At 48.7% G+C, this 15,118-nt stretch overlaps 6 protein-coding genes across 6 annotated transcripts; 3 read left to right on the top strand and 3 right to left on the bottom strand.

Annotated features, from left to right (window-relative positions):
* Window positions 1-247: 247 nt before the first annotated feature.
* On the top strand, window positions 248-5,063 carry AUEXF2481DRAFT_66046 (uncharacterized protein; the record flags this gene model as incomplete). Its single annotated transcript, XM_013487790.1, has 8 exons — window positions 248-442; window positions 507-1,297; window positions 1,339-3,071; window positions 3,131-3,441; window positions 3,519-3,682; window positions 3,759-3,808; window positions 3,877-4,273; window positions 4,325-5,063. The coding sequence occupies 8 exons, from the start codon at window positions 248-250 to the stop codon at window positions 5,061-5,063; spliced, it is 4,380 nt and encodes a 1,459-aa protein (XP_013343244.1).
* A 2,447-nt stretch (window positions 5,064-7,510) lies between these two features.
* Window positions 7,511-9,855, top strand: AUEXF2481DRAFT_40729 (glycoside hydrolase family 5 protein). The gene is made up of 2 exons (XM_013487758.1): window positions 7,511-9,371; window positions 9,624-9,855. The coding sequence occupies exons 1-2, from the start codon at window positions 7,998-8,000 to the stop codon at window positions 9,846-9,848; spliced, it is 1,599 nt and encodes a 532-aa protein (XP_013343212.1). The 5' UTR covers window positions 7,511-7,997; the 3' UTR covers window positions 9,849-9,855.
* A 1,019-nt stretch (window positions 9,856-10,874) lies between these two features.
* Window positions 10,875-11,940, top strand: AUEXF2481DRAFT_258315 (uncharacterized protein). The gene has a single exon (XM_013487886.1). The coding sequence runs from the start codon at window positions 10,918-10,920 to the stop codon at window positions 11,770-11,772; it is 855 nt and encodes a 284-aa protein (XP_013343340.1). The 5' UTR covers window positions 10,875-10,917; the 3' UTR covers window positions 11,773-11,940.
* Window positions 11,941-12,226: 286 nt separating this feature from the next.
* AUEXF2481DRAFT_258327 (uncharacterized protein) lies at window positions 12,227-12,930 on the bottom strand. The gene has a single exon (XM_013487885.1). The coding sequence runs from the start codon at window positions 12,674-12,676 to the stop codon at window positions 12,317-12,319; it is 360 nt and encodes a 119-aa protein (XP_013343339.1). The 5' UTR covers window positions 12,677-12,930; the 3' UTR covers window positions 12,227-12,316.
* A 232-nt stretch (window positions 12,931-13,162) lies between these two features.
* Window positions 13,163-13,696, bottom strand: AUEXF2481DRAFT_80431 (uncharacterized protein; the record flags this gene model as incomplete). Its single annotated transcript, XM_013487827.1, has 1 exon — window positions 13,163-13,696. The coding sequence occupies one exon, from the start codon at window positions 13,694-13,696 to the stop codon at window positions 13,163-13,165; it is 534 nt and encodes a 177-aa protein (XP_013343281.1).
* Window positions 13,697-14,305: 609 nt separating this feature from the next.
* AUEXF2481DRAFT_5657 (uncharacterized protein) lies at window positions 14,306-14,644 on the bottom strand (the record flags this gene model as incomplete). Its single annotated transcript, XM_013487647.1, has 1 exon — window positions 14,306-14,644. The coding sequence occupies one exon, from the start codon at window positions 14,642-14,644 to the stop codon at window positions 14,306-14,308; it is 339 nt and encodes a 112-aa protein (XP_013343101.1).
* Between the last annotated feature and the right edge of the window lie 474 nt (window positions 14,645-15,118).

The raw sequence follows: 15,118 nt of genomic DNA, 5'->3' as shown, positions 1-15,118 counted from the left end.
TGCCTGGTGTAATGCGGGGCTTGCAAGGCACCCGAATTCCTTATCTCGCCTGCGCTATAACACGAAAAGAAATCACATCGCTTGACATATTGCGAGTGGCTTACTCCAGCCCTCTCTAGTTTTTGATTTCAATACCAAGTAAGCGACCGGCGCCCTGTCGCGACTTCAATCGTTACATCAACAAGAGACTCTGGCTTGGAAGCATCGAGCCTCAATTGCGCCTTCCTTAAGCCTCGGCTACCGCACAATGCCGTTCGATACAGGACAAGGCCATCTTTTCGACTTCAACCATGTCGACTTCGATTTCAATATACAATTCGAACAACTGTTCCTCTCGTTATTGCCTTCTGTTCTATTCATCGTTGCATCATCATGGCGAGCCCTTTCTCAGCTCCGGAAGCCTACACTAGTAGAGACATCACTCTTCCAATGGATCAAATTGGTACTTGACTATATATACAGCTCGCATCAATATCACCTACAGCTGACCAACGGGACTTATTTAGGGCGCCATTGGCGTATATCTATGTCTTGAGCTTGCACTCCTCGTATTAGCAGCCTCTTCTGGCTTCCAAGCTTCCAGCGTCTTCCTGGCGTCGTCGGTCCTCAAGGTCGTCTCGGGTTTGGCAATGATCGCGCTCAGTCTTGCCGACCATAACAAGAGCCCCAGACCATCCATTCTACTCGCCATCTATCTATCATTGACCCTTTTGCCCGATGCAACTCAAGCAAGGACCTTATTTCTATCCTCAGACAACAAGTCTGAGATCACATACAGCAGCATTTTCTGCACGGCTCTAGCTTCGAAGATTCTGATACTCTTCCTTGAAGCCAAGAAAAAGACTGACTGGCTAGACTGGGATAGGAAATTTCATAGCCCTGAAGAAGTTAGCAGTATTTTCTCTCTTGGAGTCTTTGCCTGGCTCAACAAGATGTTCCTTGATGGCTACCAGGGTATCTTGACAATAGACGACCTATATCCTCTTGACAGCGCTCTCAATGGGGAGACGACACATGGAAACTTCTCTACATATCTGGACTACTCCAAGATGAAGGATGAAAAGTATGGTCTCGCCAAGGTCCTGCTACGCATACTTAAAGGTCCATTTCTCCTCCCTGTGATCCCACGCCTAGCGCTTCTTGCGTTCACCTTCTGTCAGCCATTGTTCATCGAGAGTCTTCTGGACCATCTCTCGCAATCTGAGCTGGACGCAAATGTTGGCTATGGTTTTATTGGGGCCAGTGTACTTATCTACTCGGGTATTGCCATCTCGACGGCACTCTACTGGTACGCTGGGTCCTTAGTACTAGCAGAGCTTGGCTGATTCATGATACTAGGTACTCTTATCATCGAATGCGCGTCATGGTGAGGTCCATACTGGTCACAGAAATATATCTCAGGACCACACAGGCTCGTCTCGGCTCCTCCAAGGACAGCGCAGCAGTAACACTGATGAGTACTGACATGGAACGCATTGATCTTGGTTTCAGATCTTTGCACGAGACTTGGGCCTGTATGATCCAGGCCGCTCTCGCCAGTTGGTTATTGTATAAACAGATAGGCGTCCTCTTTGTCGCCCCAATAGGTGTCGTACTTGCCTCCTTCGCCGTACTCATGGTCTCCATGAAGTTCGCCGGTGACTCTCAACGATCCTGGATGGCTGGAGTCCAAAAGCGTGTTGGCTTGACAGCAACAGTTATTGGCAGCATGAAAACTCTGAAGCTATCAGGGCTTGCTGGCGCTGTGAGCGATTTTATTCAGGCATTACGCGTCGAGGAACTCGCTGCAGGCTCCCGTTTCCGCAAATTATCCATCGTCGCGGCAGTTCTTGGCTTCTTACCGCTCTTGATCAGCCCCCCCTTGACCTTTGCGTTCACACAAAGAACACTGAACGTATCGAGGATCTTCACCAGTCTCTCATATCTGACGCTCCTGACTTCCCCGTTGGCCATGATTTTCCAGGCAGTCCCTCAACTTCTGTCCGGTTTGGCCTGCTTAGGCCGAGTTCAGGCTTATCTGGAGTGCGAAACACGCGTGGACTTCCGTCGCATGAATGTTAGACAATTTCAGAGCCCCGAGAAGACAGCCAATAATCCCGAGGCCGCTTTCGACTTGCAATCTGATTCACAATGGGCCATCGTAGTCAGAGACGCAGCATTCGGCTGGGAAGTAGACAAGAACATTTTACAGCACGTAAGTGTGAACATCATGAAGTCAACTCTCACGATCGTGGTTGGGGCCGTTGGTACAGGAAAATCCACATTCTGTAAAGCACTACTCGGCGAGATTCCATATTTCGCTGGCGATATCACGCTAAACACTCATACCTCACACTTCGGAGTATGCGAGCAGACTGCGTTCCTCTCTAACGGCTCAGTCCGGGAGAATATCATCGGCTTTTCTCCTTACGACCATCAGCGATACGAAGAGGTCATTCATGCCACTGTGCTAGCTTTCGACATAGACACACTCCCACAGGGCGATGCGACAAACATTGGCTCGGACGGCATAACACTATCGGGAGGTCAGAGACAACGCGTTTCTCTCGCCCGAGCACTGTATCTCCACACAGATCTACTTGTACTTGACGACGTGTTCAGTGGACTAGACGCGGGCACCCAGGAAAAGGTCTTTGACCGAGTCTTTGGACCCTGCGGCCTTGTCCGTCGAAGGAGTACAACTGTCGTACTCTGTACGCACAGCATCAATCATTTACCAGTGGCAGATCATATCATAGCCTTAGGAGATGGCACTGTTGTGGAGCAAGGTGATTTCAGGAAACTCATGACCAACAATGGTTATGTCCAACGACTGCGCTTATGGGATGCTCCAAAGCATCAAATTTCAGCTGCAACATTTTCGACTGAACAAACGACGCGATCAAAGCCATCTCCTCTTTCTGAGCCGAATCTAAAATTGGTATCTTCGACGCCCAAGAATGATGCTTTACGACAAAGCGGCGATAAAACTGTGTACAAACACTACCTCAAAAGTATGGGATGGATTTTGGCATCGCTTGGAGTATTATCTTCAGCTCTTTGGGGCTTCTTCACAAATTTTCCAACAATTTGTTAGTTCTCGAGTCATCCGGACATGCTCTTGATCATCGTTGCTTACATCTAATCTCAGGGCTCACGTACTGGGCGAACGACGTTTACAAAACTGAACCTGACCACACTTGGGCATTCTATGCTGGCTTGTATGCATTCTTCCAAGTCTGCGGACTGCTCTCGCTCCTTACGCTCGGTCTCGTCATTATCATTGCCTCCGTGCAACGGGTAGGGGCAAGTATGCATAAAGATGCTCTGCAGACACTGGTCAGAGCACCATTGAGTTTCTTCACTAGTACAGACACAGGAATCGTCACGAATTTCTTCTCGCAGGATCTGAATTTGATCGACACAGAGTTGCCGAGTGCATTACTGAATTTTCTCTTTGCTGTGAGTGTCTCACGGCAACAAAACAACTCGTCTTTATACCAAACAAGAAATTCCCGAGTACTGACCTCTCCGTGTAGACTTTTTCGGCGATCGCTCAAGCAGCGATCATGCCCACCTCATCTCCATACATGGCCATCAGCTATCCATTCCTTGCTACACTGCTATACGTTGTGCAAAGATTCTACCTGAGAACTGCCAGGCAACTACGCTTGCTTGATCTAGAGGCCAAGAGCCCTCTTTAGTAAGTATCCTGATGATCTTATGGCTGTTTGACTACTGAGAACCCCGCTGTGCTGTGCTGACTATTCTGTTTTAAGTACACATTTTCTCGACACCGCAAAGGGGATAACCACAATAAGGGCATTCGGTACGTCGATCCTCTACGATGTGGGGACTGAATGTTAGTAGATAAAATACTGATGTTATCAACCACAGGCTTCCTCACTGAGGAAACCAACAAAAATTCGCGTCTGGTCAACGACAGTCTTCGTCCTGCCTATCTTCTTGTCATGGTTCAACAATGGCTTACTTTGGTGCTCGATGTTGTCGTCATGATCTTGGCTGCAGTACTGACTACCCTCGCTGTCCGACTTCACTCAAATTCTGGATTCACCGGTGCAGCTCTTGTCACCCTCATGAGCTTTGGAGACAGTATGTCAAGTATTGTCATCTTCTACACGAAACTGGAAACATCAATCGGAGCCATCTCTCGACTCAAAGTGTTCAGCGAAACTGTACAGCCCGAAGATAAGCTTGACGAGGATGTCGATCCTCCTGTTCAATGGCCACAATCTGGGCGGATATCTCTGAATGATGTGTCTGCTAGCTATGCGTGAGTATGGCCAATATTTCCAGTAGGTGCAGATGATTAACACTTCTGCAGTGGTACCGACGACTTGAGCGAAGGCAACTACACCTTAGCTTTGCAAAACATTACGCTCAATATCAGTCCAGGAGAAAAGGTCGCCATCTGCGGTCGTACTGGTAGCGGAAAGTCTAGCTTGATGGCACTCTTTCTCAAGCTCCTCGATGCCACTTCCAGCACTTCGGCCAATATCATCATCGATGACATCCCACTATACAGAATCAAAAGGCCATCGCTACGTCAACGCATACTGGCCGTACCACAAGAAGCTGTATTCCTTCCCGATGGCACGACTTTCATGGCAAATCTGGACCCTCTAAATGTTGCCACTATTGGAGATTGCCAGTCTGTACTCGAATCAGTTGGCTTGTGGAACTACGTTCTCGAGAAGGGCGGTCTGACCGCACCTCTGTCTGCAGGCACCCTAAGCGCTGGCCAACGCCAACTCCTCTCCCTCGCCCGAGTCCTCATCCGTAAGCGAGATCGCACAGTTCAGGGTGCCGAGGGCGGTATCTTACTTCTCGATGAGGTCAGCTCGAGTGTTGATCACACAACTGAGAGACTCATGCAAGAGATCATCGACGCTCAGTTTACGAAGTATACTGTTGTCGCTGTGAGTCATAGGCTGGATATGATTATGGACTTTGACAGGGTTGTTGTTATGGACAAGGGAGAGATTGTTGAAATTGGACAGCCGCGAACATTGGCAGAGCAGGAGAGTAGCAGATTCGGCGAGTTGGTGAGGGCGAGTGCGTAGGGTCGGTCTCCATACCGAGATGTAACAGATGCAAAAACTTTTGAACCCCACTTACAAATTACCCTGAGGCAAGGAATGTCTTTCCGGCAAAATAATGATGTAAGGGATTCACTTCTAACTTCATATATAAGTATGCTTGTTTTGCTTGTGAGAAGCTAGGAGAGTCAACGTCGACGTATCCGACATCGCGACGCGGGTCGATAAATCCGTAGGACCTGTTAGCACTCCGCATCTCGTAACAGACCGTGATTGACATAATAGGAAGCTGCGATAGTACGCGATGCATGAGAGACTAGTAGGGGTGGCAAGACAATACCCCGTGGAACGTATCGAGGTAAGAGCCAGGTTACTGGCTTGACAAAATGCATGCTGTCTCTCGTATCTCGTGAAAGTTAATGGGTAGGCGACATGAACTGCTGCAACGAGACGCAATACAAGAGAGCTAGTAGAGTGTATGGGAAGGTGTTGGCCGTTAGCGGGAAACGATGTATATACTTCGTAATAGAGTTCAAAAAAGATTTGAGCAGTCCAGGTTAATGGTCTTTTGTCAAAACCGGCCTCGCTAAGACTATCCGCAGGCTCTCTTGGACGTCTCTGAAGGCGTCTGATGTGGTTTTCTAGCGAATTGACCGAGTCAAAATTGTACTGAACTTCAAGCCAGGATTCATCTTCCTGCGCATCACAATGGCCGGTTAGTCTGAGATGTTCTAACCCTGTTGAGCATTGAAGTAGCTTTATCAACACAGACTTGTCAAATTGTCTGGCCCATCGTCATGGTCGGTCAAGGAAGCGGAGACGGACAACATAGATCGGCTTGCAGCAGAGTCCTGCGGCGCGTATCGACAGGCAGCACTTGAAGGGCCGCCCTTGCTTTTGTGCTAACTTGGACACGTACAATCGTTGTCCAGCAAAATTCACGATCGGTTAGCAGTGATTTGTTCGCGGTCAATTCAAAATCGCGACCCTTGTTACAATTGACTGGATGAAGCATAATACAGCACCATGTGAATAATTGTTTCTGGATCTGCATTTGCTTGATTTTAGTGAACGATGTCCGGTAGTTTGTATGTCTGGAATGGTTCTGAGATGTATAAGGAGGAGGTGTAAAGCAAGGAAGAATACAGTCGCGACTCGTGTCGGGTTCGTGTCAGTGACATCGTTCTGGCGTTCTGTCTGCCAAGACGTGATAACTCAGTCAGGGTTGTACGATTAACATGCTCTAGAAATACATATGTGCGCCGGAATAGCTAACGATAGCTAAAATCACGACTTTTAGACATCCTATATAGAGCTCAAGATATTGCTCCATGTATAGAGAATGTCCGGGATCGATCGTGGCTCTTTGCCACTATGCTATACTCGATTTCATATCTTTGAACAATTGTTTGAGAAGGACGGCTGAGACACGCTTCAGAAACAAGTCGGCCCTGGGCTCAGCGGCTACGTCTATTCTTTGCAATTTCCAAAACGGATCGTATAGTGGGGAGAACCTGAAGAAGGACATAAAGATCGCAGCACTCGACTCATTATTAGTAACGATGATGAAATGGCCACTGCCGACGCAAGATACGTTGCTTGACACAAAACCCGTGGCCTCTTGGCACTTCTCTAACGACTTTTGACCTTACCAGGTTGACTGAAGAAGCTCCGCCATCTAGATGATGAACAACTTGCAAAGTTGACTCAACACAGCCTACCGCGGAAAAGCCACCCGAGACATTCACGACTTGACGACCCGTACGACGCCAGGCTAGAAAGCTACTCCAGTCTCGACTCCCTGCGGTCGAGAATGAAATTGTTTCCCGCCGCGAGCCGCGATAATTCGATGTCAGAGAAGTGAAATATGCACAGCTTATAGGGCTCGGTGGTCTCTTCCCCGAACAGCGAGCGAAGGCTAAATCGTGAAGACTGGAGACCACCAGTACAAGCTTCATCCAGCTCTTGAATACGACTGCAAGCTTGACAATACGCCTTAGGCACGACAGGCGAAGAGCTTTGCACGTTTTCTACCTGTTTCTTCCTACCAGGAGACAACAAGAACTCCTACGACACTTGTCTCGCGCGAAATGCGTACAGTGTGATCTATAGGCTCTTCACGTATGTCATTCATCTGCAGAAATAGCGTTTTCCCGACCACCACATCGTACATAGCTACAAGCCACCACGTGTCAAATGATTACCAAACATGCGGTATGCACGATCCCATCGAAGCAGGCATCGCTACCGCATTTGCAAGGCTCAACAATGTTGCGGGCCTATTCAAACCTAGCTTTGACGTCCTCCACATCCCGATGTGCACGCCTCAGAGAACTCCACCTGCCGGTGCCAAGGCAGTGCTCTTGGCAGCGTAGAATTCTCCTCCCGCAGCCAAGAACGTTCACGTGTGTTAGCTCCCGCATGCTTACCGCCAGCCAGGTACTACTCCAGACATTGTTCGTGTCAGGACTCAGGAATAGAGAGCCTGACCGAAACCGCCCGGATCCCAAGAGTCCGTGTGATGATCTAGCAAGTTCTTGCTTGAGCTCCTTTGTGAGACACCGCGACAAGATTATGTCAACATTCCGCGTCAGACTAGCATGGGAATGAATGCAGGTACCGTGCATCTGAACAGTGGTGTTTTTTGATCAGAAGAGCCTGCGCTAGAAAAGGCCCAGAAGTTGAACGCCGTTGGATGAGTACCGAAACATCCCGTTCTATCCCTGCGGCAAGCGAGACGATTGTACCTAGAACGTCATGCCGACACTTTCCAGCGCCTCTGGCATGCCTTCGACACGGTACAGGCTAAGGTATGGACCAAACTCAGCTGTAGCACAATGATGGACATGGTGCTCCGATTAGACCCTGGAATATATATAATGCTCTGTGATTCCGCCATATTATCACTCTCATTTTCAACTCAGCCGTCTTTCCTCATTTGATACCTTCCATACCAGTATGAAGGCTACTTTCTTCACCGCAGGCCTCGTCGGTCTTGCTGCAGCCCTTCCTCAAGGAGCCGTACAAGAGTCCTCGAGTACTGTCGCTCAAACTTCTACCGTGTCTGTCAGCTCGCCTGAAGATGTCCCTCAAGCAACCAGTCTCGCCCAAGCAGCAGCAGTGAATGTCACCATCTCGGTCCAGGTCCCTTCCGAGATCCTCGACACCACCTCTTTGAACGCCGATAGCCCTGCTTTGCTCACCACCAAACCCGTGGAGAGCAGCGAATTCCTCTCTCCGGCCGATTTCCTCACTCAGGGCCTTTCCCTGGATGACATTCCCGCCGTCTCCGTAGACCCAACTACTTTGTCCAAGAGAGACTTCTTTGGTCTCTTCGGTTCTTCCATTTCCAGAGGACCTTTTGTCAACTTCCTCAAGGTTGCTGCACAGATCTTCGTCAAGGTCGAGAAGGTCATCGTCTTCTGGACCTGCCCTCAGTGGATCCGCCCAGTTCCCAATACTTTCCCTGGTTGGAGAAAGTACAAGTCCAACGGTGTCAACCTTGGTGGTTGGCTCGTATTGGAAAAGAACATCCAGCCAAGCTTCTTCAACGACAACGCACCCAGCGCTATCGATGAGGACAGCTTCTGCCAGACCCTGGGTTTGGCGAAGTGCGGCGCTCTGCTCGAGAACCGCTACAACACCTACATCACCACAAAGGACATTGATAACTTTGCAGCCTACGGTGTCAACACCCTCCGCATCCCCATTGGCTACTGGGCTTACATGCCTGCCATCGCTGGTGATCACTACTACACTGGTAGCCAGAAGCTGGCCATGCAAAAGATTGCTCAATACGCCATCACCAAGCACAACATGCATATCGTCGTCGACCTGCACGGTCTTCCTGGTGGTCAGAACGGTCTTGACAACCAGGGAAAGACTGGTCAGCTCACTTGGTGGAACAACCAGACTGCCTTTGACCTTTCCATCGAGATGGTCCGCAGAGCCACCGACGACATCCTTCGTCAGCCCAACAGCGGTAGCTACACCATCTCTTTGATCAACGAGCCTCTCCCTGCCCTTTACTACTTCGGCCAGACTCAGGACAGCATCGCCTACCTCAACAAGTACTACGTCGCTGCCCTCAAGGAGGTTCGCAAGAGGTCGAAGACTCTCCCCGTTGCTATCTCTGACGGCTTCATCGGTCCTCAGACCTGGGACCCATACTGGACTAACGTTGACCCTTACATCGTTATCGACACCCACATCTACTTTTTTGTTGGCGGATCATACTCTTACGACGCCGCGTATGGTGCCTGCTACCTCGCCAAGTCCTACCAGAACGCTTCTAACCCAACATTCATCGGCGAGTGGTCAATCCAAGCGACAGCAAGTCTCTCAGAGTGTACAAATGAAATGTTGTCATGCTGTGGTTTGACTTGGGCGAAAGGGTCGACGTGTGGAAAGCAAATTCTGAAAGTTCGAGATTTTTTTGGTCGGCATCAACGCCCTCTACGATATCTTACACACTCAAGCTGGCTTCCACGACGACTACCTGTTCGACTGACTCATCTTACATACCTGATTCATTACAGGAGTACCAGAACCCTGCTTTCAGAACTTCGCTAACTTTATCTACAGAATTTCAACCACCTTGGCGACAACACCCGCAGAGACTTCTACCGCAGTCAATTACAGGCCTACACCCAGTACCTGAGCGGAGGTATGTTCTGGAACGGTAAGCACGATGGCGATGCCATCGTCGGCGACGACGGCTCTGCTCAAAAGTACTACTGGTCTTGGCAACTCCTCGCCGCTGAGGGCATTGTTCCTCGTCCTGGTGACAAGCTCGAGTCTCTTTGCTAGATGTTGACTTGGCATTGAATCACTAAAAATGTTCTGATATGTTATGTAGTGATGTAAAAAGCTTATTAGAGTACCTTGTTCGATATTTCATCTCAACAGCCTGGCTTCTATCCTATTCTAGAAAATCAGAGTTCGACCCTCATTTCTCAGCGATAAGACAGAGGACAAGACCCGTACTTAACACGATGCCATCTCTGAACTTGTCAATTTTAACGATTGTCGAAGATCTAATTTCTGTAATTTCCGGGATTTCGAGAATACGAAGCCTCGAACCAGGATTGGCAAAGACGACAGACATTTTCGACGGCCTTTTGTACATGTGGATTTAATTTTCTACATGCGGCCATCAGCCAGCCCTAGAGTCATCCTCGACACAGATGATCGAGCGACCAATGGTTTGTGTTGTACTAACACCATTACTCGCCTAACCTTTTGAGGCAGACCTGAGGCATCATAAGTACCACAAATATCCTACGTCGCTCTTTCTTCTCTGCTTAGAGGATAGCAAGTTGATGTGTAAGACGACTAACGCAGGATCATGTTGGTCTATACTTATCTGAATAAGACGAGAAATTCTCCACCCACTAGTCATTGCATCTCCAGCAAGTACAAAAGATGTGCTTGCTCAATACTTGAAAGATATCGTATCCATTTTTTTGTCTATCTGCCGCAGTAACTTCAAAGTCTCCAACTTGTGCGCTTTGCCCACACAAACTCTTCCTAAAAATATCTCTGGCTTCCTGTTCATTGCAGGACACCTCTGCAATCCAGACTACATTCATGTCATACCTAATATCGTTCATCGATTACGTAGCACAGGTTGGAGTACAGATGAATGTGAGACTGCAGCGAAATGCAACAAGACATCCGAATGTCTCAGAAGCGCAAACACCGAGAGAGTGTGTAATCCAGCCCGTTGATGTAAGACTTAAACAGAGTATTACTTGAGCCAACGACTGTGTGCTGTTCCTCTTGGTGGCAGGAGACACTTTCACAGAACACCCATTATGGAACACAGGCGCATATATGCTCTTACTTCCAATCTCACTACCAGAACAAAGACCTGGTGATGGCTTGTTCTACTATAATGTCGCCATATGTTCTGCGCACCTCCTTCAATGCCAAGTTCAGGTTCGAGCTTGACATCCATTTGCTTTTATTTACTACCATTGCTATCATATGTGTCTGCTTCTTCCTCTGGTTTAAGAAGCCCATCAAGAACCTGACCGATGAGACGCCTGCTTCTGCTTTCGGGGGTTTGAGCGATCCCTCCGAACTCTGCCAGCACACCAATACACCGATCACGTCAGCTTCGACTTCTTCCAGCGTCTTGGACGAACTTCTCGACACCACCATCCCTGGCACAAGTCATCATTCATCTCGACGCTCCTTCTCTCCGACCAACGTTGAGGGAGTTATGATCTACTCACCCTCAAAGGCTATGGCAACGAACGACACTCTGATCTTCGTCGCCGACTTCCTCGAAGACCGCCTCGGGAACTTCGCTCATCCGGGAACCGACATTATGCTTGCAAAATTCCAACGCAAGCGCTCTACTATGGGCTCCCAAATCCCTCTATTTGGCAGAGAACACTCCGGCATAGCCACTCATGCTTTTGAGAAAGAGGCTTGGTACGGCGAGAGTTGCCCACTCGATGCCATGATCTGGTTACTCAAAAAGCGTCTCTCCGGTGTGGAGGACTCCAACATGGTGTTTTCAGGCTTTGAGGAGAAGAGGGAGAAGAGGGAGCAGAAAGAGACAAAAAGATTAGAGGAGCCAAAGGAGGATCTGCAGCAAGAGAAAGATTCTGAGCAGGAGAAGACAAATTGTGAAGGGGGCAAAGAGCAAAAGGAGCAGAGGGAGGAAGCTAAACCTGCTCCCTGTTCATTTGAGGGACGAGGAACACAGGATCGAGCGCTATGAAGTGGAAGCCACGACCCCAGTGCCTTCCAGGATTTAAGTGCACGGCAAGTTGACAAATATCAACGCAACACACGCGCTTGTCATATGCACCTTCCATCTCCTCAGACTTCAGATTCTCTATGTCAACGCCCGAAAATCATTTCATGGTCTTGGCGACATCATCGATGCGCTTCTTGAGCTCAACAACAGCTTCCTGCTGCACTTTGATCTCCTTGCTGATGTCTTTGAACTTCTTGTCCACCTACTCAATTTCCTTGCGCAGTTCTTCGGCTTCTTGGATGCGAGATCGTTCTTCGGGGCCTGCGATGTGTCAGTCTGGGAGGTAGATGTTTCGACATGCCATTGAAGCCTACGCAAGACGTCATATGGGTTGGTATGAGCGACTGCAATGTTCTTGTGCTCGGAGGACGTCATGGTTGCATGTTGTTACTGGGTGTCAGTCATTGCGATGTGGGATGGTATGGATCTGCCTGCCTCTTGAATGGAGGGATGGTCGCTCTGGAGTGAGGAGGGATTGTCTGGTATCTGATCTTTACTGGGCACTTCAATTTTGATGAGGTGAATCTTGGAAGTGTTGGACATTGAAACTAGCAACACGGAAGTTGGGTTTGATAAAGTGAGAGTCTAATCTCTGAGCACGGAAGCCGGTGGTCTGGCAGGCCAAAAGTCCATGTTTGGCGATAGCTGCAAATCTCGAGATGATCTGCTGAACATTGCGAGAGGACGTGAGACTGTCGATACCAGAGGCGAGGTCGGTGATTAGAAGGAACGGTAGGGCTGCACCGTTGTTGACAGCACGACGCACTGCAACAATAAAAGTGTACGACTGGAAAAGAGCAATCGAGATGATGATTAGAATCAGAGCCATGGAAAGCTCAAGATATGAGTCGAGAGGGTCCAGCATCGTGTGTGCGAGTGGTTGATTCGAGCGAAGTTGAATACTTGTAATGGAAAGAGCCCAGGTGACCAGGGAGGTTGGCTTGCATGATATAGCGTTTGTTCAACTCCAGGGATACTCCAGGTGTTGCCAAATATGTGAGAGTGAACGTGCTAGCTCGAGAGCGTGAAACATGTAGTGTTGTTTTGTCACACTCTGGAAGATCCATCAGATTTTGGTTGAGACATCAGTAGATGAGATGAATCTCAAATCCTTGATCAGTCAAGCGTGATATCTGTTTGGAGAAGAAAGAACTCGGAATATAAGTCGGAGGTTATTCTTGTGCATTGAGATGAAATAGTAGCCATCATCAGCATCATAGCTCTGCGGCGGTCTGGAATATAATATTACACATCAAGTAGAAGTACTGATGATTCAATGAGCTTCGGGAAACGGTAGAAAGAAAGGGTGGACCATGACTATGCGGTAGCGTTGTTTGTCTGTATTGAGAACCTAATCAATGCTGTGATACACTGGACGGCCAGTATCTTCTAGTACAATGCAAAGTCTACGTGTGTCATTGACCACCACCATCGTAGAAAGCAGTGGTAGTGGAGAGGCAGGTAGATTCGCGGGAAATGCGTGTCTCCGCACACTGCTACTCCATAAAGTCAGAGACGAGCTCAGACACAATTCTTCTGACTGCCCTTGAGAGGAGTAGGGGTGGTCCTTGACCGTAGATCCGCCAGTCATGGCAGAGTGATGAAGAGCGTTGGCGGCGTAGCGGAAAGTGTTGGAGACCATACGGTAGGCTCTCTGGACGCGAACAGAACTCCTGAGGTGGCCGAGCGCAGAGATAGCGTCGTCGAGTAGAAGGAAGGGGAAGGCAACGGCGTTGACAATGGTGCGGCGGATGGCAGTCATGATAGAGTTGGACTGCATGGTAGTGACCGAGAGTATGGAGATATCGAATAAAATTGTGAGTCTGACGAAGATGTCAAAAACCATGAAGAAGACCGAGGAAGCGATGCCCATGACGGTAGACATGTTGATGTGATTTGCGGCGAGTAGGAAGCGCCGATTCTGATGATGGGACTAGTAGTGAAGGGAGTCCAGATGTGAGCGAAGAGGGTGTCGAATGGTGGTGAAGGTTGCTGCGCCGTGTTTGATGTGACGGGCAATGTTGACGCGAAAGACGTCGAAAAGATTCCACAAAAGAAGTGTGCTTGCTGGAAAGCGCAAAGCCAGAAAAGACGTCTCTTCGCGGGCGGCTTTGGAATATCAATGATTTGACATCTTCCAACAAGTTTTTCCTTTCCACGGAAGCCCTGGAAGAGGAAGGTTTGGGGGGTGCAGTAGTGTCAGAGAACATTGGTCGTGCAAGTGACTCGGTGGAGACAGAAATTAGAGGCACGATGTACAATGAGTCGGAAAATTGATCGTGCGTGTCTTGTAAAGAAGATAGTGACGAAGTGAACGTCAAAGAATAGATAGCAAACGACGAATGAGCTACAAACCGACTTGTTGATCAATTGAAGACGTCGAGAAGCTTCCAATCATTCCTTGCAGTATAGCCATCGGAGGGCTAGCTCGTCGATGACTTCGCTCTCCCAGACTAACCTCCATCACATTGGCAAAGAAACCCTTCATCAGTGCTCACAAAACTTCTGAAGCATCATCAGGGTTCTTATCAGCTATGCTCAAATAGAGAGACTCATATGCAAAGAATATAAAAGCTGAGACGGAGAGGAAGGCTAGTGGAGAGATGCAGAAGATAATCGAGAACATGACTTTGTAGATCACAGAGGTACTTGGGAAACGGACCTCAAGGTGATTATCGGGCCCGTCGTTGAGCATAGTGAGGATATCGTCCACGAGGAGAGCTGGAAAGCTGAAGATCTTGATGGGCACAGGACGAACGGACGCTCTGGCGCGTCTGGAGCCGAAGATGTATAGAAGGATGATGAGAAGAAGGAGGTGGATAACGGAAGACATCGTTGGGTCTGGTATTGTGGTATTCGAGGGATGAGTGAAGGTGAGAATGGAGTTGGTTGTGATAACGACGAGGTGCGTGGAACCCTCTTTTTGGAGAATGTCACTCTCCATGGTAGAGCCAGCTTCGACGTTGCGCCTCGAAGAAAGATGAATACAACTAGGACGCAAGGGCTATTTCGAGGAACGCTGATAGCGAGTCAACATAGGTCTTACATCGATCAAGTCATGTTTCGAAGCAGTGAGCCTCACGACTAAGACCAATGAGAATGTCTCAAGCACCCGAGACGAGACCGATATTGAAGACGCCGAATATGAGGAAGGAGGAGAAATGACGAGCATCAACATAGAGAGAGCGACCAACTCCCGAACTGATTGTACAGAGAACGCGTTGTCAAGAAGACGTTCACAAAAAGTAAACAAACACTCCATATCCCGAGTCTATCACATGACGTGATATCCTCTGTCTAACACTAT

Source organism: Aureobasidium subglaciale, assembly GCF_000721755.1.
Source record: "Aureobasidium subglaciale EXF-2481 unplaced genomic scaffold scaffold_12, whole genome shotgun sequence".
Lineage (NCBI taxonomy): Eukaryota > Fungi > Ascomycota > Dothideomycetes > Dothideales > Saccotheciaceae > Aureobasidium > Aureobasidium subglaciale.
This window is presented reverse-complemented; position numbering and strand designations above follow the sequence as displayed.

Coding starts and splice junctions, on each gene's coding strand:
- AUEXF2481DRAFT_40729 (XM_013487758.1), top strand. CDS start 7,998: ATGAAGGCTACTTTCTTCACCGCAGGCCTCGTCGGTCTTGCTGCAGCC. Junction 9,372..9,623: donor AGTGGTCAATCCAAGCGACA/GCAAGTCTCTCA, acceptor CTTTATCTACAG/AATTTCAACCACCTTGGCGA.
- AUEXF2481DRAFT_258315 (XM_013487886.1), top strand. CDS start 10,918: ATGGCTTGTTCTACTATAATGTCGCCATATGTTCTGCGCACCTCCTTC.
- AUEXF2481DRAFT_258327 (XM_013487885.1), bottom strand. CDS start 12,676: ATGCTGGACCCTCTCGACTCATATCTTGAGCTTTCCATGGCTCTGATT.